The sequence below is a fragment of the Trachinotus anak genome, unplaced genomic scaffold, assembly GCF_046630095.1.
Source record: "Trachinotus anak isolate AG129_WGS33_773 ecotype Australia unplaced genomic scaffold, CSIRO_AGI_Tana_v1 ptg000001l, whole genome shotgun sequence".
Lineage (NCBI taxonomy): Eukaryota > Metazoa > Chordata > Actinopteri > Carangiformes > Carangidae > Trachinotus > Trachinotus anak.
Window position 1 is genome coordinate 17,638,526 of NW_027273852.1, and position 20,856 is coordinate 17,659,381.

General features: G+C 39.8%; 1 protein-coding gene across 3 annotated transcripts in view; it reads left to right on the forward strand.

Moving 5' to 3' along the window:
• Positions 1-20,856, forward strand: part of mphosph8 (M-phase phosphoprotein 8) — a 31,042-nt gene that overhangs the window by 2,762 nt on the left and 7,424 nt on the right. The window contains exons 2-9 of one of the 3 annotated variants that reach the window (XM_071481474.1): positions 764-925; positions 1,479-2,513; positions 6,658-6,754; positions 7,228-7,488; positions 7,726-7,848; positions 8,392-8,480; positions 10,918-13,291; positions 13,765-17,478. In XM_071481474.1, the coding sequence (XP_071337575.1) occupies positions 764-925; positions 1,479-2,513; positions 6,658-6,754; positions 7,228-7,488; positions 7,726-7,848; positions 8,392-8,480; positions 10,918-13,291; positions 13,765-15,080 (5,457 nt within the window). In that variant the 3' untranslated portion in view covers positions 15,081-17,478. Of the gene's footprint in view, positions 1-763; positions 926-1,478; positions 2,514-3,625; positions 3,772-4,266; positions 5,958-6,657; positions 6,755-7,227; positions 7,489-7,725; positions 7,849-8,391; positions 8,481-10,917; positions 13,292-13,764; positions 17,479-18,751; positions 18,893-19,576; positions 19,664-20,856 lie in introns of those variants that run through there. The other 2 variants (XM_071481489.1, XM_071481480.1) reach the window with 2 other exon arrangements.

Genomic DNA, 20,856 nt, shown 5'->3' on the forward strand with positions numbered 1-20,856 from the left:
TTTTTGTACAGGTTATTATTTATTCTGCTGCTGAAATGCATTTTTTAGGGACATGGGATGTTGAAAAACTGGCACACATGTCAGAGCTGGCGAGGATTGGGCTCGGGCGTGGCCAGTAGGCTCCATAGCACCCCCAATCACAGCTTCATGTTGGGATAAAGTTACTTGAATGTTCATGAAATTCAGTGGAAATATTTCTCTCATCATTCTGGACTTAATACATTTTTCTTTTTTTTTGGCCAAATAGAAAATCAACCGTTTTGGATTTTGTGCGTCAGTCCTGTTGTTTGACATTTTTCAGCACTGCTTTGTTCTTCTGATGCACGTGTTTAATCTTGTAAACTCTGAATCAGGCTGTCAGGCTGATTTAGATATACTGTTTAATAGATGTTGGCGCTGCAAGTGCAAAATTAAGTTGTGGTGTTGTGGTATGATGTGGTTCTGAACACTGGATATTACAAATCAAAACTTTTGCAAAAACTTAATTGCATACATGTGCATCATAAACCATGTATCTGACAATGATGTCCTTGCTTTTTCAATTTAAGTAGTTACATTAATTTTAATCTCCCAACCAAGCATACAATCAGTGAATCTAAGAAAAATATCCACCATTCAAAATACAATGAGATTATTGATTATACGTAGTCTGTCAGCCATGTTTGCATGCATGCAGCCAGCATCTGAAAATCTAGTCACGGTGTCAGGTTGGTGTGATGGTAATGCTTGAGCTTCATACTCAAACTTATCTCTCTGTTTTCAGGGTGAAGTGCTCTACAGAGTCCGTTGGAAGAATTACTGCTCAGACGATGACACGTGGGAGCCAGAGGCCCATTTAGAGGACTGTCGCGAAGTCCTTTTAGCTTTTAAGAAGTCTTTGGCTGATGCTAAGCTCAAGAAAGAGGCAGAAGCCAAGAAGAATGTGGTAAGTCTAAGTGATAGTCGGGTATACACTGTTTTCATCAAAACAATAATACAGGTGTAGGTACAGCAATTACAGAGTACAGTTTTAACTTTTACTCATTGCAGTTTGTTGGTTGGTTGCAAAATTCACAGCTGATCACAGGTGCATTATAAAAACGGTCAAAAATGTGATATTGCATATTAACTGAGATATTGATTGTTTGTTTCCATTGTGCATAAAGTACAAAGTAGTGGTCCAAGATAATAATTCACTCTGTATATATCTGCAGTGGACAAAATATTGACTGAGCCAGATTAGACATATCCCAGCACTCAAGTTATGGTTCACTTTGCTGTTCCACATGTCAAGCAAACATTCTTTCAGTTTCTCTTGAAACTCTACTGAAGTGTAAGTGATGTGATCAATAGTGGTCAGTGTCTGCAGCCCTTGACTATGAGACAAATGCACCAGTTTGTTTGCCCAGAGAACTGACCATCAGACTTAAGCCAGAAAGCAATAAGAACAATATATGATCTTAAGAATTGTGACAATGCTTGTCCCTTTCTCCTACTAGAAACTGCTGCCTACAAAGAGTGATGTGTTTGATGCTGACTCAGAGAGTGACAGCGACAAAGACCGACCAGTTGAGGCACCCATCAAGAAGAAGAAAAAGAAAAAGATCCGGGAAGAAGATGATGAACCTCCTCCAAAGGACAAAAAGAAGAAGAAGAAAGAAAAACGGAAGGAGGAGGTCAGGCCTCTACCTGCACCAGAGACAGACGAAGAAGAAGAGGAGAGGGCCCCAACTCCACCCTCAACTCCCAAGGAGAAAAAAACAGACTTAAAAAAGCGGCTTGTTGACTCTGAAGACGACGACGATGAGCCTGTTCCCTCAAAAAAACACAAGAAGGAAAAGGGAAAAGAGGGAGGAAAGCATAAGAAAGAAAAGGGAGAGGATGGTAGGAAAAAGAAGGGGAAGAAGGAACGGAAGATTGAAACCTCTGAAGATGAGGCCGCTGCACCTCTGGAAGACTACCTGAGTGACGGCCCATCAGAGTCCCAATTGGATGATACCACATCATCCGAAACTGTAACAAAGTCAACCGAAAAGGCACGTTTGGATGACAAGTCCAAACAAAAGAAGGGGAAATGGGAAGTAAAGCTGCAGGGCATCAAGGACCTCATCCATGACAAAAAAAACAAAAAGCCTGATACTGCCCAGAAAGAGAGCAGCCTCCAAAAACTGAAGAGCCTCACCTCTAAAAGCAAGGACGAGAATGCCCCACACTCAGACTCAAGTGATAGTTCCACCCTACATAAGAAAGTGAAAAGCAAAGGGCAGGAGAACACATCGGTACCACCCAAAGTCCCATCTTCCACCACATCATCATCATCCTCATCTTCTGTTACAGCAGCTGTTAACACCAGCGTCAAGGTCAAGGAGGAAGAGGTGGTGGTTAAAGAGGAGGTGTTGGGACAGAAGGACCCCACAGGCTCCACGAACCTGTTTGAGAAGTTCCTATTGAACTGTGAGGCCAAGGATCGTGCCCCCCGACGGCAACCAGTCCATCAGCCCCCTGTAGAGAAGAACAACAGCAAACCCACAAAGGTACACGATTGTGTGTGATGCATATATTTGTCCACAAATCTAATTAAGATTTGTTTACAGTGGCATTGGGCTACAGATTGCACTTTTTAACTGTAGGTGGTCTGGTGTAATATGTGTAACAAAAGCACAGGGTTAGTGTTGTGTTGTGTACATATACAGAACCTACAAACAGCACTGAAGTGCTCTGATAAACAGTGAACAATGGCTTCACTGCTGTCGGTTGTGTCAGATTGTCCACATGGAACTGTTTCTCATTGCACTCAAAATGTTGCGCACCTCTTCACCAAGCCACTCATTATTTTCCCTGACCAAAACCAACTGGCTAAACAGCATACATCCTATGTAGGGTTTGTAACTACAGTTACTACAAGTTCACAGATCTCCAAACAAAAAGTGCAGAAAATACCAAAATCATTACATTTCAATATATTCATTGCAAAAGCATGCAAGAAGTGGTAAAGTATCAGTACTATCAGAACGGATATTAGCTTACTGCTGTAAACAGAGTGGATCATAAAAATGTATGAAAAGAGGAGTCAGTGACATTTGGCAGAATCCCAAAGGTCACAATCAGCATGCATCCCTGGTTTACAGTTGAGAAGAAAATATATATACAAATCAGCAAAACAATATTTTGACTCTTCAGTTGGCCAAAAACACAGAAGTACTGAAGTGGAATTCATACTTTATCCAAACTAGATGTGAAATGGTCACACACACACACACCGACCTACCTACCTTTCTGACGTCGTATAGGGGGTGCCAAGGGTCCATAGGAATTTTACGAACAACTGAGTGGCAACTCTCTAAAAGTGCACTATTCGTTATCCACATTTTAAAACATATTGTTTCTGTCCTTAACCCACTGGGATCGTTAATCCCACTGGCGGTATAAAACAGAAATTTCTCCAAACCGCTTGAGAAACAACAGGAATTTTTGTCCTGGAAACAGAAAAAAGCATCCTCTGAAACATACAACCTAGCTTAAAATGTATTTAGTTAGAGGTGAAGTTATTTTCATAACAGAATGGTAATTCGACAAAGGTGGGGAAACACCAATCCTATAAACAAGACCACATTTTTGGGTTGTTTTTTTGCACTGACCAAGGAAGATGGCACTCAGACCCGTCTCTGCTGCTGAAGCCTCGCAACAGAGCGACGATGACTGGAGCTTCTCGGATGAAAGCGGTGAGGACAGCGAGGAAGAACGTCGCAATTTTAAGCTTCGAACCGATCCTGCTGAGGACGTTAGTGATGAGTAAGTGAATTATTTTACCTCCATCCATGCACAGGCACAGCACATTTTACAGGCTTTTTACAGCTAAAACCTCCGTCATAAAGCACCTAAAGCAGCAGCGGCTGCTAAAACTTCTCCACAGCAGATGTGACATGTCATACTTATTGTAGCCAGCAAAGTCAAGTCATTACCCATAAGCTAAACGTAGATGGTGTAATTAGAACGTTTCCTTACAAGAAAAAATACTAAAAATGTTTCATGGCTGCTGTCATTGTGTAAATGGTGAATTTTACATTCTATTGTGTTTTAAGTCAGACGGTGCATTAACAACAAACAATCAGCAATTTAGAATAGAAAAGACAAGAAGACTAACCTACTCTGTTACATGTATAAAACGTATGTATTGGCTGTAACCAAAATATATTATCATCTAACAGCTGAGCCATTGCACTTAAAAATAGTTGAACATGTGACGAAAGGGCAACTGTTCACATTTTTTCATTGAATATTTTCCAGGGACTGGGAGAACATTGCACCTGCAAGGAAGAAAGCCCAGTGTCAGCCCAGTGAACAGCCACAGTCCTGGAAGATGGAAAGTGATGGCGATGCCGCTCCACCACCGCTGGAGTTTCTTCCTGCGAGGGGGCCTGGTGTGCAGCTGAGCCCGAAGGACAACTACACTCCCCTGGACCTCTTTAAGTTGTTCTTTTCAGAGGATGCTGTAAAAACCCTCTGCCGGAACACCAACAAACAAGCTGCTAAGGAGGCAGCCAGAGGTGCAAAGTACAAATGGACAGATGTTGGTGTTACTGAATTTTACAAATACATTGGACTGATATTCTACATGGCCATGATCAAGCTGGATAGTATAACTGACTACTGGCGGAAAAACAGCATCTTCTCCGTCCCTTTCCCGTCACAGGTGATGTCAAGGGACAGATACCGGACCATATCCTGGAACATACACATGAGTGACCCAGATGATCACAGGGCAAATGATGCTAAGAGGAGAAGCTCAGAGCATGACAGACTGTTCCGGGTCAAACCCCTCATGGGCACAATTCAGGATGCCTGTAAGGCCCACTATCATCCCCGCAGAAGTCTCACAGTGCATGAGCAGTATTTGAGGACCACACCAAACAAGTGCCGATACAAGTTGTTTGTGCTCACAGACTCCAGCAATGGGTACACTGTGGACTTGAATGTATACGCTGGAAAGAAACTGCCCTCTGACCAGGGAATCTGCTATGACTCTGCCATGTCAGTGATTGACAGAAGGTTTTTGGGGACTGGGTACCACGTGTACATGGACAGTTTCCATACAAGCCCAAAGCTTTTCATGGACTTGTTTGCCTGTAAGTTTGGTGCTTGTGGAACATACAGAGAGTCCAGGAAGAACTGTCCACGCAGTACTGTCAACGCTCTGACAAAGACGGCACCTAGAGGGACGTACCGCTGGATAAGGGACGGTCCTCTTCTCTTTGTGAAGTGGATGGACACAGATGAAGTGTCTGTCTGCTCCACCGTCCATACGGCCTACACTGGGGATGTAGTGCAGAGAAGAGTGAAATCCAGACGGGGTGGCTGGACCACAAAGTCCTTTCCATGCCCCTCACCAGTGATGGAATACAACAAGTTCATGGGAGGTGAGGATTCGCCAGACCAGTTGATCCAGTACTACACAACACAGCACAAAACCTTGAAGTGGTACAAGAAGGTCTTTCTTCATTTCTTGGACATTGCTGCAACCAATGCCTACATTCTCCACAAAGAACTCAAGCAACAGGACAGCATGACCCACAAGGCTTTCATGGAGGAGCTTACTGCACAGCTGTGTGGTGTGACACAGAAGAATCAGAGGATCGCTGAAGACTCAGAGAATAATTATCACTTACCGGTTCCTGGGGTTGAGGTTGTTAATGACAGCAGAATGAGTGTGTCCGATGGACGCAAGACCTGCGCGTATTGCAGGACGCATAGGGGGAAGCACATAAAAACCCCTTGGAAGTGCAAAGCATGTGATGTTCACCTTTGTCTTCAAGTGGACAGAAACTGTTTTGAAGCTTGGCATCCTGATCAGACGAACTGACGATAATAAGATTCAGCAGGATATTCTTGTGCCAGATATTACATTGTATTATTCATCAAAATTTTATCCACTGGATGTTTGACTTTGAACAAGCATTTTCAATAAAACTGAAAAAACACCTTCACTGTGTCTTCTCTTAAAATTTGCTCTGTCTTTCCAAAGTGGAAGGGGGCCTTATAAACGGCCACAATGACATTCCAGACTGGGTCATTACCTTTGACAATGGAGAGGGGGATTATTAATAGTGTGTTGACACCTACTTCATCAAAACAAAAAATAGATTAAAAATAGATTTATTCCTAGTCCTTTCAAAAATGTCAGGGATGGTCACACTACCTCAAAAGTGGCTGACAGGCATCCAAAGGGTTAAGCACTATTTCAGAATGAAGCGGCCCTTACTGCAGAGGGGAAATGGGCAGTGGAAAACATGTTTGTCTTGATGAACAGTCCTCTGACTGAAAGGGGAGTCAAAGGTGAAGGCTGTTGTAGAACAGGACCAGAGAGACCTGCATGCACACTGAGAATATTGTCAGATGTTTATGTAATTTCATAAATTGCCTTTGATTGTCAAATTGAAAACAAACGACCAGTAAAGATTTCAGAGGGAATACTTGTATATCCATTTCAACATATGTGAAAAATCAGGACCTGACCAAATTGACAACATGCTCATTGTTTTTCAGAATAATCACAACTTGTGTCAAATAATGAACATCACATTTCCTTAGCCAACATTAATGTCTGCTCAGGTTTCTTGGAAAAAAAACAAATGTTAACCATGTTGTTTTTTCTTTTTTCTTTCTCTATGCCAATATCAGCTAATAGGAAAGATTGAGAAGATCCCCAAGACAGCCAAAGAGTCTCCAGCTCAGAAATCAGAGCCTGAGAAGATGGAGAGGACCAAGCAATCGGATGGTATGCATGACACAGAGGCACTGAAAAATCATGTGAAAAACCACTGAGTTATTGATGTTGCTTAGTTTGAACATTTACATTGCAATAATTGGATCAGTTACTGATCTTAGTAAGGCAACATGTCCACAAGCATCACACTTCCCTCGTTTCAACTTGTCAGTCAGATCCATGAGATACAGTATGTGTTGTGGATCAGTCTACCTCATGCCACAGTTATAACAGTAACTATGAGGGTTTCACAAATCCTTACTCTCTCAAACAGCTGACAAACTCACAGGGCTCCTGCATCTTCAAACTTTTTTTCTGAGTTATGTCACTACTTACGTAGTAGAATAGTGTGTGTATATGTATATATATATATATATATATATATATATATTTGATTGGCAGCTCTGACAGGCTGCAAAAGGCTGTTTAGGCTCTTAGTGACACATCTTTAAAGAAATATGACGACTCATTTGCTCCCCTTTTAGTCCCCAAACCCGGGCAGAGTTATGGCTTCAACCTGGACAGTGATGAGAAGGAGGGAGAGGAAAGTACAGCAAAGCCAAGGATTGGAGAGGATTCCCGGGAGCGGAGGGAGAGGCCAGAGGAGGCGCAGCGGCCTAGCTGGGAAAGGAGAACCCCAACAGATGACAGGAAGAAGAGGAGAGAGGACAGTGAGCCAAGACTCTTCATGGCTTGTGATGACAATCAGGACACCCAGGACCCAGCAGAGGGCGCTGACAAATCTGGTATGTGCCTGAGTGGCCACTGAACATATGCTGAGCTTTGCTGCTTCATGTCTGATTATAGTTACTTCAGACATCAGTTTTATAGATTTTTGACCATCTCAATATGTTACTGAAGCTACAAAAAATATGGTTTGAGACTCATGTGTGCAAGCTTTGCAAGGGTGATTTGACTTGAGTATGCACTGTGTCAGCCTGCCAACTAATGGAGCATCTCTCGGCATTCTGTTTATTGTACAGATAAGGGCCAAGCCACTTTGAGTCTTGGAATGGACCTCAACTTGGACTGGATGACTCTGGATGACTTCCAGAAACATCTCAACGGAGAAGATGAGATCCTGTCAGGTCCACCGTTATCACCCAGTGAGTGTTTCCATTTATGTCTTAGACAGTTAGCTGACTGTCGTCTAATGACTTACAACTACTGCTACTTAGAAGCTTTCAAGGAGTTGATATACATTTTTTTTTTTACTTGGTCAAGGGCACTTACAAAGGCACACCATTTTTAATCAATGCATCAGAGGTTTTTGGACTTTAAACTCTCGTTTTTCAACTCCTCACCCCAATGAAGTCCCAACGAAATGGCACTTACGTCGTCTCTAGCTTCTTAAATGTCGTTTATGTCCAAGTGAAGCAGAACATAGGTTATAGTGATAGAAGAGACATTGTCCAGAGTAGACCTGTACTCTGAAATTATATGCTTTACTCTGTATTTAGTTTTTAGTGTTGTTTTTTTCTCTTTTCTCTAATGAAGATTATGAGATTATTTGAGCAGTAAGTGCTTATATTGTGTATTTATTTGTTTGTTTGTTGTACTTTGACAATATCTCTGACATAATGTTTGATCACAAGATCTATCTGTATGCCTTCTCTAAATATCATTTGGCTCTACTTTGTTCCTGTCAGGTGAGTTGCGGGATGCTGTAAAAAGTGGAGATTACATGGCTGTAAAATTGGCCCTTAATTCCAAAGAGGACTACAATCTGGACCAAGAGGTATGTTCTATCTATGTTCTTTTCTCCGCAGTGTTTTTGTTTCAGTAATCATTCACCCAAACTATCTAATTTTTATCTGCTGACTTGCTTTTACTGTATTTTATTTTATTTGAGTTATTTTTTATATATATCCCGAGGCTTTTATAGCCTTCAATCCCAAGACAAAAGCACATTTTCACAAATTATACAGCTAGCACCTTGGTTGCCCCAACGTGTTTGTGTGGGAGTGATTGTGTGAACAGGTATGGAAAAAGTGAATGAATTTTGTGGACAAGCAGTATAAAACGATGCTGTGTGAAAAAGGTTAAACACTTTCTCTCTGCATTACAAATGCTTGAGGTAATGTTGCGTTAAAATTACATTTCATTATGCGGCAGGAGAAGCAACATAGTTGGAACTATGTGAAAAGCATTTGACAAACAATGGCAAGAATTATTATGTCATGTGGAATGAAACATTCCATATTAGCTGTTTAAAGTAAAGTGTTTAACCTGGTAAGGGCATATTTCTCATGCCTTGTTACAGTTACTTGTATAGACATTTTCAGTCAGAGATAATGTAAGTGAACGTTAGGACACTGGCTAACTAGGGTGACATGACATCGCGTTAATTACTCAAGCTGGTACATTCAAAGGATTTCAATAGTAACTGGTAAATGAACAGCTTAAATTTTTTCACAACTGTACACCAAGGACTCTGTCTCTTGAAGATCTACATCGACAGACTTTACTGTTTCATATCTACTTTTTATGCATCGCCTCAAGATGTTTTTCGCACCTGCAAAGCACCTTTTGCAACAAACCCAGGTAAGAGTGTGACCTTGCATGTTTTCTAAAATACTTTTGTGGAACTATAAATATTTTACCTGTAAGCAGTGTTATTATGATGTAGATATTTTTCAAGGCAGTAATTTGATCCAAAGTACAGCTTTTGTTTGATTTTGTATTATGAAGGAGAAACAACAGTTAATAGTAGTAAATCGTAGATACTATGAATTAGAGGGGCATTTTTCCTATGTTAAATCTGAACTGTTTTGTTCTGACTTTGGCAGAATATGTAAAAAGCTAAGAAAAATCCCATGTGAGATCTTACTGCCTCACTCTGTTGTCAGATGGATGAAGATAAGCTATCTTATTGTGTCAACCAACCATCCACCTTATTAATACAGGGGCCTAATTTTGCAGCAGAATTGTGTTTGGAGAGAGTACTACTTGATTATTATGACATTGTTTATATTTTTGATGATATACAATGGCTTTTAATTTATATTATTTTAAGTCTGTGATAAATTTAGTCACATTTGGGATTCCCTAGCTTAGCCAAACTGCAAAATGAAAGTCTTGGGTGTTGTCTGGTTAATATTATTGTGCATGCCAAGTCTACCACCATCCTGTATCATTCAGATGTTTAAAATGGCTCTTTTAATTTTATGTGCAATTGTACATTGATAGCTTGGACATTATATTCATTTATTATCATATATTCATTATAATTTGTGCATATTAGAGACTATGGTGTTATCTTGTCTTGCAGTGAACAAACCAATGGAAGAAGACACTGAAAACAAGAAGTAATGGGACAAGATGAACCCTTTGAGGCAGGTACATATGTATATGCTTTAAGAACATGTATCATCATCATTATCATAACACAACATGTGCAGCCTGCAGTATGCACCAGTTAACTATCACGTATTTAGCTCCTATTTAGCTTACTATCAAAGGTTTTAAGGCATAGATGTCCTCTAAATAAAAACTATGTTTTGCATCTGTATCTGGCCTGGTTCTGGACACTTAGATGTTTTTCAGCCACAATGAAAGCATGTTGTTTTAGGTCACCAGTTTCATAGATTTTACTGTAAAAACACTGCTATGCTAAGCCAAAACATTTTGTATATCACATCAAAAGTAACATAGTTATTTGTTTTGATTACAAGCCATGAATGTAGGTTTAGTGTCAGTGCATATTCTGTTCTCTCCATGTAGCATTTCATCCAACACCCCATGACTACATATATATGGTTAGACATTTACAATGTCAAAACGCTGCTTGATCCAATAAAGCCATTAACTGTTCTCGAATGGGTCACATGTGGTTTTTGTACTGGAGATTTGAAAGGTGTCAGGGGTTTTTGATATCAACGCTGGGCTAAAAAGTGATGTGTGGCCATCACATTGAGATTTGTTTGAATGAGCCTGGATCTTGATGGGGCATTGCCAAGGTGCTGATGCGTTAAACAGTTGAAAAGTGTGCAAAGGATTTTGTCAAGGCAGTACCAAAAAAATGTTTCTTGCCTTATCACCACCACTTGACAATTAAAATTCAAACAAAATTTTAGCATTACTTCCTAATGGGTGTGTATTTCAAGCTCACTTAATTAAATTATTCATGGGACCTGATTTGGCGATGAGTCTTACATATACTTGTTCTTTTACAGGGGTGTACTATTGGTGAGAAGAGGTCATTTGAAGGAGAGAGGAGCTTGATTGAAGAGAGGAGTTCGAATGATGCTCTTAGGTTGACTTCTAACCTTGACAGTGCAAGAATTGAAGAGAGTGCTCCAAGAGTGAAAGAGAATATCCCACAAGATTTGGATGGTCCAAAAGAGGTCGAAAAAATGCCATTCTTCCCTGCCAGTACAAACACTGAGCAATTGACAATGAGTGAACATGAAAATATCCAAAAAGGTGGGAAGGATATAACTGATTTCATAAACACTGATTGTGATTCAGCTACAGAGCAGGAAAGTAAAGGACAGGAAGACCAGAGGCAAGCAGAGGAAGACGGGATGTCAGTTGACCTAAAAGGTGGTTTATCAAGTGTAATGAGTTTGAACTTGGATAATTCAAATCCAACCACAAATGCAGAGGGGAAGCTGACAAAGGACGATGAGAAAATGGAGGAAAAGAGCATAGCTGACAAACAAAGTTCTCCTGAGGAAGCAAATGACTCAAACGATGAGGATGTGATGGCAGGTCATTCAGATAGTACAGATCAAGTTCTGTCTGAATACAGTACAAAGGAGATTGCTAAAAGACGGTCATGGCGCCACAGGAAAACTGTGGAGAAGAAGGAACCAACACGATCAAGTCTAAGGACCTGTAAGAAAGTGGTTGAAACAACACCTCGAACAGTGGATGTTGAGAAAAAAGAATCATGCAAGAAGCATTTCTGTTTATATTGCAAAATGGCTTTCACCCAACTAACAAAGCATTTGGAACGGAAACATGCAGAGGAAACAGATGTTGCCCATGCAATACACTTTCCCAAAGGTTCCAAAGTCAGACAGTCTTTGCTTGACCAAATTCGAAATAAAGGAGATTATGAGCATAATTGCCATGTTCTCAAAAGTGGTGAGGGGGAAATTGTGACTAAGAAACAGGTGAAAAATCCCAGCATATCTGTTCGTGACTTCCTGCCCTGCCAACACTGCTTTGCTTTTTATCGCAAAACAGATTTATGGAGACATGAGAGGTCATGTAAGGCCAAAAAGGGAGATCAGAAATCCTCTGATAGGACAAAAAGAAGCAGAGTCTACAGTGCTGCCTCCCGGCTACTTCCAATGTCAGAGTTCTTAACTGATGGCTGTGAGGAAATCATTCACATCATGCATCAAGATGACATCTCGAGACATATTAGAAATGACCCACTTATTTGTAAATATGGCAATGCATTGTCTGCTAAGTATGACCATGACAAGTCTCAGTTTGCTTATATTGCACAAAAGATGAGGGAACTGGGTAGATTTGTGCTTGCTGTAAATGAGCTTGACAAGACTGTGAGGTATTTGCATGAAATATGTCTACCCTCCAAATTTGACTTGGCTGTTGAAGGGGCCAAAAAAGTTAGTGGTTTTGATCCCAGTTCCAGTAAATTTAAAACAGTTTCCCTGGTCTCAAAAATTGGCTACTCTTTGAAACGAGCTGCAGAAATAGCTTTTGGGGAAAGTCGCATGACAGAGGACAGTGAATCTGAAAGTGAAGTGAAGAAGTTCATACAGCTTCTTGATACAAAATGGAATGAGTGTTTTTCACGCAAAGCTCTTGCATTATCGCTGAAACAAGATGTCAAAAAAGTGGAAGTAGACAAGTCAACTGTGACAGAAGATTTGATAAAACTCCACAGGTTTATCACAGGGGAAGAAGATGAAGCTAGGAAGGAGTTAAAAGAAAGTCCTAGTTTGTCAACATGGAAAAAGCTCAGCGAGGCCACTTTAGCTGACGTGTGTCTGTTCAACAGAGGAAGGGTAGGAAATATTGGTAGAATGCTCTTGCAAACTTACACTTGCAAAAAGAGAACTGGAACATTTGTGCCCTCTGCAGATCAGATAAGGAAAAGCACAAAATTAGAGCTGGATCTCGGTGCCAGTTTCACCAGGTTGGAACTCGAAGGTCAGTATGGACGGAACATGCTGGTTCTACTAACAGAAGGGATGGTTTTGTCAATCAACTTGCTCATTGAAAATCGAGAACAAGCGGGTGTATCAAAAACTAATCCATACCTGTTTGCGCGGACTGAAGGTCCATCCTTCATCAGAGGATTGGATTGTTTCCGAAGGGCTGCGATGGAATGTGGAGTTAAAAATCCAGAAGCACTACTGTCCTCATCATTAAGAGAGCAAATTGCCAGCTGTTGGCAGCTAATGAGCCTAAGTGAACGTGAATTGGACCAAGTAGCCAAGCTAGTGGGACAGAGCAGCCAAGAGTGTTACGAGCTCTCAAAAAATGCATCACAGCTGGAGGAAGTGAGCAAACAATTGCTCAAGATGGATCGCACGCTGCCATCAAGTCCGCCCATCACTACAAGGGATGGTGAGTATAGTTTCCTCCCTTGGGTCCTTTTCCATTAAATTTTCCATTAATGTGTTCTTTGATGTCATAAGGTGGATGGCATATAGCCAGTCCTCTCAAAGTATAGTTCACATTTGAAAAAACTATCTCCACTTACTTGCTTGTTCTTGAACTTTCAACTGTATCACAGTCTTTATAAGTACACAACATTTTCTCAGTTGTTATGGAATAGTAGATGATCAAACTTCTCATTTTTCTAATTCCACTTCATTCTTGACATTTGAAAGTAGGGTAGACAAAACAGTCTCCACTCCATTTACTTGGTTGTTCTGGAGCTTTGACAGTATCAGTCTTGGAAACAGCAGCTTTCAAAACAAAAGCCTGCTTTTTCCAAGGTAAAACCTGAACTGTCAAGCTCTACAATTAAATTGAGATACTGCAACATTCTTAACTTCCTTATATAACCATGATTCTTTACACTCTTTATCATTTAGGAACTGAACAGAAGCCTGCTTTAAAGAGAAGACCTTGGAGTGAGAAGGAGCAAGCTGCAGTGAAGCGTTATTTGAATGAATTTATCACAAGTATGAAGGTTCCAGGCAAAAAGGAGTGCAATGCTTGCATAGCTGCTGAACCAGATCTTTGTGGAAGATCTTGGACAGATGTTAAAAACTATGTACACAACACACTACAGACAATACGGAGGAGAAATAACCAGCAGAAGTCTGAAGGGAATGTAAACATTTTGAATCCAAAAAGTCCTAAAGATGGAGTCCAAAACACAAAAAAAGATTTAGAAGATGCAAATGTTGTCTGTAGTCTTACAACGGTGCATCCAGATCACCTGAGAGAAAGTTCAGATTGTTGTATGACAATGGCACCACCAACAATCATGAGAGAATCATCAACACCATTCCCCCAAGAGATGACTTCAACTTATGCAACCTTGTGTTCCACTAGTGCAAATATGGTCCATACAAGTCAGCCATTAATTTCTACTTTCACAGCATTGAATGCTACCGATACACAAGTGGTTCCTACATTCACTCCACACAACACAACAAATGCACTAATGTCTCCTGCATACACTTCAGAGAACAACCAAATTCTGCCAATGTCCCCTTCATATACACAGAATGCTGCAACTATGCCACCCCCATCTGTGTATACACCACAGGACACTACAAGTTCACCAATGATTCCTACTTTTAGCCCGCTGAATGCTCCAAGTACTTCAATGGTTCCTACATTCACATCATTAAATACTCCAAGTGCTCCAATGGTCCCTGCATTCTCTCCGCTAAATGACAGAAGTAGGCCTATCGTTTCTTCATTCACACCTCTGAACCATTCAAGTACACCAGCTTACCCCACAAGCTCACCTAGGGGCCCTACAACTGCACAGGTTGTCCCTACAATCCATGGACCGAGTGTTCCTGACAGAGCACCAGTGAGACAGGATGGTACACCCATGTCCACTGCAGGAAGACGAGTTGCTCCAGCTGTCAAGCCTCAAAAGAGAAACAAGAGGTTGTGGAGTGAGGAAGAACAGGCAGCAGTGAGGCGTCAGCTTGGAGACTTCTGTAAACTGGTGAAAGTGCCAGGCAAAAAGGATTGTGATGCATGTTTAGCTGCTGAACCTGCCTTGAACAGCAGGACATGGAGGGAAGTCAAGTATTTTGTACATAACTCGATTCAGTCAATGAAAAGGAGAGGGCATGCAGTTGCCTCCAAACCAAGTGGAGGACAAGAACCAGAGACTCATAATTCAAACACGGATTGGGATGGGCCGGTTTATTTGTCCCTGTAAATATTTGTAATGGACATTCTAGAAAACAATTGGTGATCAGTGAGACTTTGGAAATGTGTAAGGACTGTGGCTTTAACCTAATGTTATATGGGGCTTAAAAGGTTGGCAGATGTGAATTGTTGTAAAATGTACTGACAGTGAAACCCATGGTCTCAGTAGCCATACGGATCTTTACAGACTGCCCTGCCACACCACACATTTTAAAAAGATCCTTGAGTATTCTGAAATAAGTCCAGCAGACCAAGCTATTGGTGTACTGTTGCATGAATATACACTAAATGGGTGGAACTAAGGATGTTTGTACTGTAGCTTTGACTCAGAAAAAGCAGATATTAATGTTTAATACGATTAGATTACGTATACGTATACGTATGTAACAGTCAATTATATAATTGTCAGTTTTGTCAAATCATCACAGTTATCTCTAGGAAGTGTTCTAATTTAGATATGTGATCATTTAGTAAATGTGATCCTCATTTTTTCCAGGATTTGCAACCTGCCACCAGTCATTGGCTGTGAGCTGTGGCAAATACCCGCTGTGGTGCCCAAACACGCTTTCCCATTTTTCACTGAGCAAAGGTAGCCTCAGTGACTGTACATTTCCAGAGGGATTTTTAGTCTTCTTTACTTCAAAACGTACTTGGACATAAATCTTTCTGTCTGCACTGTTTTCAGTAGCATTTTTAAGAATTTTGATGATCAAAAACCTACCAGCAAATATTTGCAACCAATCCCTCCAACATGATAGCTGTACGTTGACTTGCTTTACATAATTCCTGAATGCCTGACCCAAGTGTACTCTATTCTTGCTTTAGCCAGTAGCCTATATTGTAGATGGCCACTGATAGCCTGCAGCAGTAATGGCATACTTTCTTGTGGATGTTAGACAATTAGGAGCATACCTCTCACTTCAATATTAAAAACTTTTTTTCCCTTGAGTATCATGTTGATAAATGTTCGTTATCTTCGTTTATGTGTTTTGTTTTTTGTTTTGTTTTTTCACTCGTATTAATAAGCTACAGAAAGGTTTGGTTGTATTTTTGTATCACTATACAGCAACTGTATAGAAAACTTTTAGTATTTTATTGTATTTGATGTACTCTAATTTGAGGTAAAATACACTGCATTGGTCTCATTTGTTTTACTTCGTTTTAAGCATTTATTATTTAAAAGTTTGTGACATTAATATCAAGTTCAGATTGCCTTATTTTGATTATTTGCGTGACTACAATTTTTTCTATTCATGTTGATTGCATCTAACACACAACATTGCAAGTACAATCTTGATAATTGTTGTGAGTTGTTAATGGTGTTAATCGTGGCTAACCACCTGGGCTGGTAAACCCACAGTGTTAGATTTTTTTTTGTAGAAATTAAGCATTATTACCATCACAGCAATTATGAATAAACATCAAAAATGAAAATGGCACCCTTCACCCTTTTGAATATAAAGGGATGGATATAGAATAGTGAAATCTTGAGTATAGCACTCATTAGAGAGTGGAAGAAAAGGTAAGTTCCTTCCCTCTGAAAATATGGTAACTAAATTCAGATTTTCCTAGTATTATCACTGTAGTAATTCAAAAGAAATTATACATTTCATTTTAAGTGGAAGTTAGTTTATATCTTCTACCTACAAACCTTGTTGAAGGTTTAAAACAGAAAATTGAGCACAGGTTCAACTTTCATTTACCAAAAGCAGACTGCTGGTCACAGGCTTTCGTCACATTTTATTTCAAAAATTGGTCAGTGTATTTATTACACTGGATGCTCAACAAGAACTGTGGACGATGTGTTGTTTGGTCAGGTCAATCAACTTAGTAGCTGTCTTTGTTTGAACACGTAAAGAAAATCACAGTTCACAGTTTTCTTTGTGATCAGAGGGAGCAGAAGTTATGGTCAAGAGTTTCAGACAACACTGCTGCTATTTGTCAGGGACAAAAGCTTTTGTGATATCCTCAGTAGCAGCTGTAGAGTAACCAGTGTTCACCTTTTCATACCAAATGCAAAGTGCAGACCTGGGTCACTTTCAACCATTCACACCAATGACAAACTGTTTTTTCTCGTGTTGTTGCTTCAGTGTGAAAGGAGTATATCTGTGCTGCAGTATATACGTTAGAGTTGCACCCTAGGTACAGCTGTATTTGGAAAAGAATTCTGTGGAAGTTCTATAAATGAGACACGAGCGTTCAGACACTACCATTGCTGTTTGATGTTGCAAAGTAAAGTTTTCTTTTTCTTTTATAGTAGATGGCATTCTTTCATTACTCTTGTATACACAGTGCGTTTTACTCTTCATCCTGTTGTAATTATGTTGCCTTCAGTTAATGCTTCTTATTAAGTATTGTAAGGAACTTATAACTTCTGCTTGTACAATAAAATGCTCCTTGGCTTAAAATTTGAAGATTAAGTTTTTATGAAAACAGACATAAATTTTTTGTTGTTTTTGCCTTTTTATCTCATTCCCTAGCATTTTTGGAATACGTTTCATAGATTTTAATTGCAATTGTAGTATTGATTTTCACACAAGACTCAAGAGTCTGCAGCCATGCCAGCAGCTGTGTAAGATGGCACCTAGTCACAACTGTGCTTTGCTGAAAATACAAATGTAATTATGCTATCATGCCAGCGTTGAGCAGGTCTAATGTTAACCATGTTCACAATCTTAGTTTTGCTATTTCCTATATAGCAATAAATAGTACGGTAGAGCTGACGCTGATGGGAATTCCAGTAATTTGTAAGAATTTGGCGATTTGGTGTCAAAGTACGGTAAGTACGTTTTGACCTGATGATGGCGCTAGATGGAAGGTCAGAGGGTGCTAAAGGAAAAGTCAGATAATCAAAATCATTAGATTTCATCCTCAAGGGAGCTTGAATATCTCCTTCAAATTTCAGTGCAATCTATCAAACAGTTGTCAAAATATTTTACTTTGAACCACCAATGTCAACCTCGTGGTGTTGATCAAGGAAGAGTCAAGGTATCACCTAAGTCAGCATTTTTCAAAGTGTGAAGCATGCCTCCCCCTGTGGGGCATCAGAGAGCTTAAGGGGTCATTTGGCTTTGTCAGCCCTGTGATAATACTGATCATCTGCAGAAGCCTCTGCCTCTGGTTCCAGTTCACTGCAACTCTGCAGAGGATGATTTAGATGGATGGGAAAAAAGACAATTCAGAATGATGCTGATTATTTTGAATAGTACTTATGTCAGTGAGGAACCTGCTTACAACTTCTTTGTGAATTATTATTATTTATTTACACCATTCATGTGGCATTAGTAACGCCAACATGTTGTATCACGAGTTTCTGCTGAGGGACTAATGGAAAAAAAATCATTTGCAGAAGCAGATTAACTGAACAAAAGTCTTCCTCAAATACAATCGGAAACTATGAAGCGCAAGTGAAGGACTGATACTTTGTTTAATAGCTCAAAACAAACTATGACATATTCTAGCTTTAAAAGTGCTGTATACAAAATGATAACCTTATGTGAATTTTATCTGCAATAGTAGAAATCAAAAAAACCTATTTGAGAAATCTTTAAGTTCGTTCTGTTAAGATTTAACAAAAAACAAGCTCTTAATTAACAATCCACAACAGGTTAGTGAGAGGCTGCTGATTTTACCACCTTAATTTGTAACACTGTAGCTTTGTATCTGTCTGTTTGTCCACAGGATGTTAGTGGCATGTCTCTGAGCATGCTGGCAGCAGCGGGGGGGCAGGACGACATCCTCAGGTTGCTGATAAAGAAGGGAGTGAGGGTGAATGGACGACAGAAAAATGGCACTACAGCCCTAATGCACGCTGCTGAAAAGGTAAGTCAGCCTCTCGCCCAAGATGAGAGGTGGGTCCTCACATATACTTTGATTTATGTCCATTAAATTTCATATAGAGTTCTCACTAGAGTAGAGAGAGAGGTTTAACATGAATTATTACCACCTCACATCTGGTTCTGTTGAAACCTCAGAGTTGAAACTAGAAGCTTGGAAAGGATCAAAAGGAGAAAATTCCTCTGAAGATTGGAGGGAGACACATTAAAGCACAAATATAAACAATTAATGATGATAATACAGACTTTTGTTAAGACAAATGAATATAATCATAATCATGATATTTGTTTCAAAGGAAGTTACTCATATGATCTCAAAAATCTTATTTGTAAATATTCCTTTAGAACCTAAGACATTTTATTTTACATATAACCTGGATCTTATTTCGAGAGCAAAATAATATATCTTTCATATACATATTCCAAATGATGATGGAAACTTTCCTTTGAGTTTCTGCTCCATGTTGACGTGATTGCAGCAAATAATTTCTGCAGGTTTATCAGCTGCATGTTCATGCTCCCAATCTCCTGTTGTACCACATCGTCAAGGTGTTCTGTGGGATTCAGTTCTAGTGGCTAGAGAGGCCACTGAAGTTCAGTGAGACTAAAATAGAGACACTGCTTTTGTTTATTCTCTCACAGCTTTAATTTTATTTCTGTCCTCCGTCAGAATTTCTTGACAACTGTTGCTATCCTGCTGGAGGCAGGCTCCTACCTCAACGCTCAGACACTAAGTGGGGAGACGGCACTGATGAAGGTAATACTGCATTTCACACCCAGACCTCAAGTTTGACACAGAACAATGAACCCAACACAGATAGTTTACACCAGAAACAGGTTAATCTGGCCGGACAAGGCCTGGTCCTCGAACTGCAGGTCTTCACACAGCTCACTTTAACACTTATGCAGCCCATTTATCAGAGTTGTCAATTTCATTTCTTTAAAAGTAAGCACCAAGATATTTACACAGGAAAAGTAGCGTGACTTTACACTAATTTTCAGTTATGTTCACTTATTGCATCTTTATTCCCCCCACTATTTACTTTATTGTTATATTAAAACTCAGGCTTTAATGGTATTAAAAAGCCTAATAGTTTTCATAGAAACTATGGTTAAATGATAATTTGCTCTTATCATTTAGCAACCTAGAATTGTATTGCAATTATTGTGATTGTACCATGTTGTCTAAATGAATTATTTCAAGCAAATTGTTAAAGGAATAGTTCAATATTTAGGGAACTATGTTTATTTGCTTCATTTCTGAGAGACAATATGAAGCTACACTTAGAAGACTGTTGAATTAGTTTAGCCTAAAGACTAGAAGCAGGGTAAAGAGTTAACCTGGCTCTGTCCAAACATTTAAAAAATCCACTCACCAGAACCTCTAAAGCTCAGTAAGTAACACAGTCCCCATTGGCTCCCTGGTGACCTCATGGTGACAACAAGACTCCAGAAAGTCACTAAGGTGATAGTCCAGCATGAAACCCCACAGTTTGCTGCCTTTTACTTACATTTTTGTGCAGAATACACAAACAAGATATATAGTGTCGCTAAATGAGCTTCAATGGTGCTGATAGATGGATTTTGTTACATTTTGCTAAGCTAAGGTAACTCTCCTCTCCTCACTGTAGCTTTGTAGTTATCCTACAGGTGGGAAAGTGGTGTCAATCTTCTCATCTAAGTCTTTGCCTTAAAGCAAGTAAACATATTCTTTCATATAGTAATGTTGATTTCAGTGGTGTCTCTCAGCCACCCAGTACTTTTACCATTTCATGCAGGGTCAGAAATGTATTAACTGAGATTGCAATGAAATTCTGAAACCAGGTTGGATGGCATGATTTGTACTTTGTTATTGCATTATCTGAACAGTGTTTAAGTGTTAGAAGAGGCAGGCAGTGATGGAAAAAAGAAGATGTAATGTAGCTTTAGGCCTCTTACCCAGCACAGTGA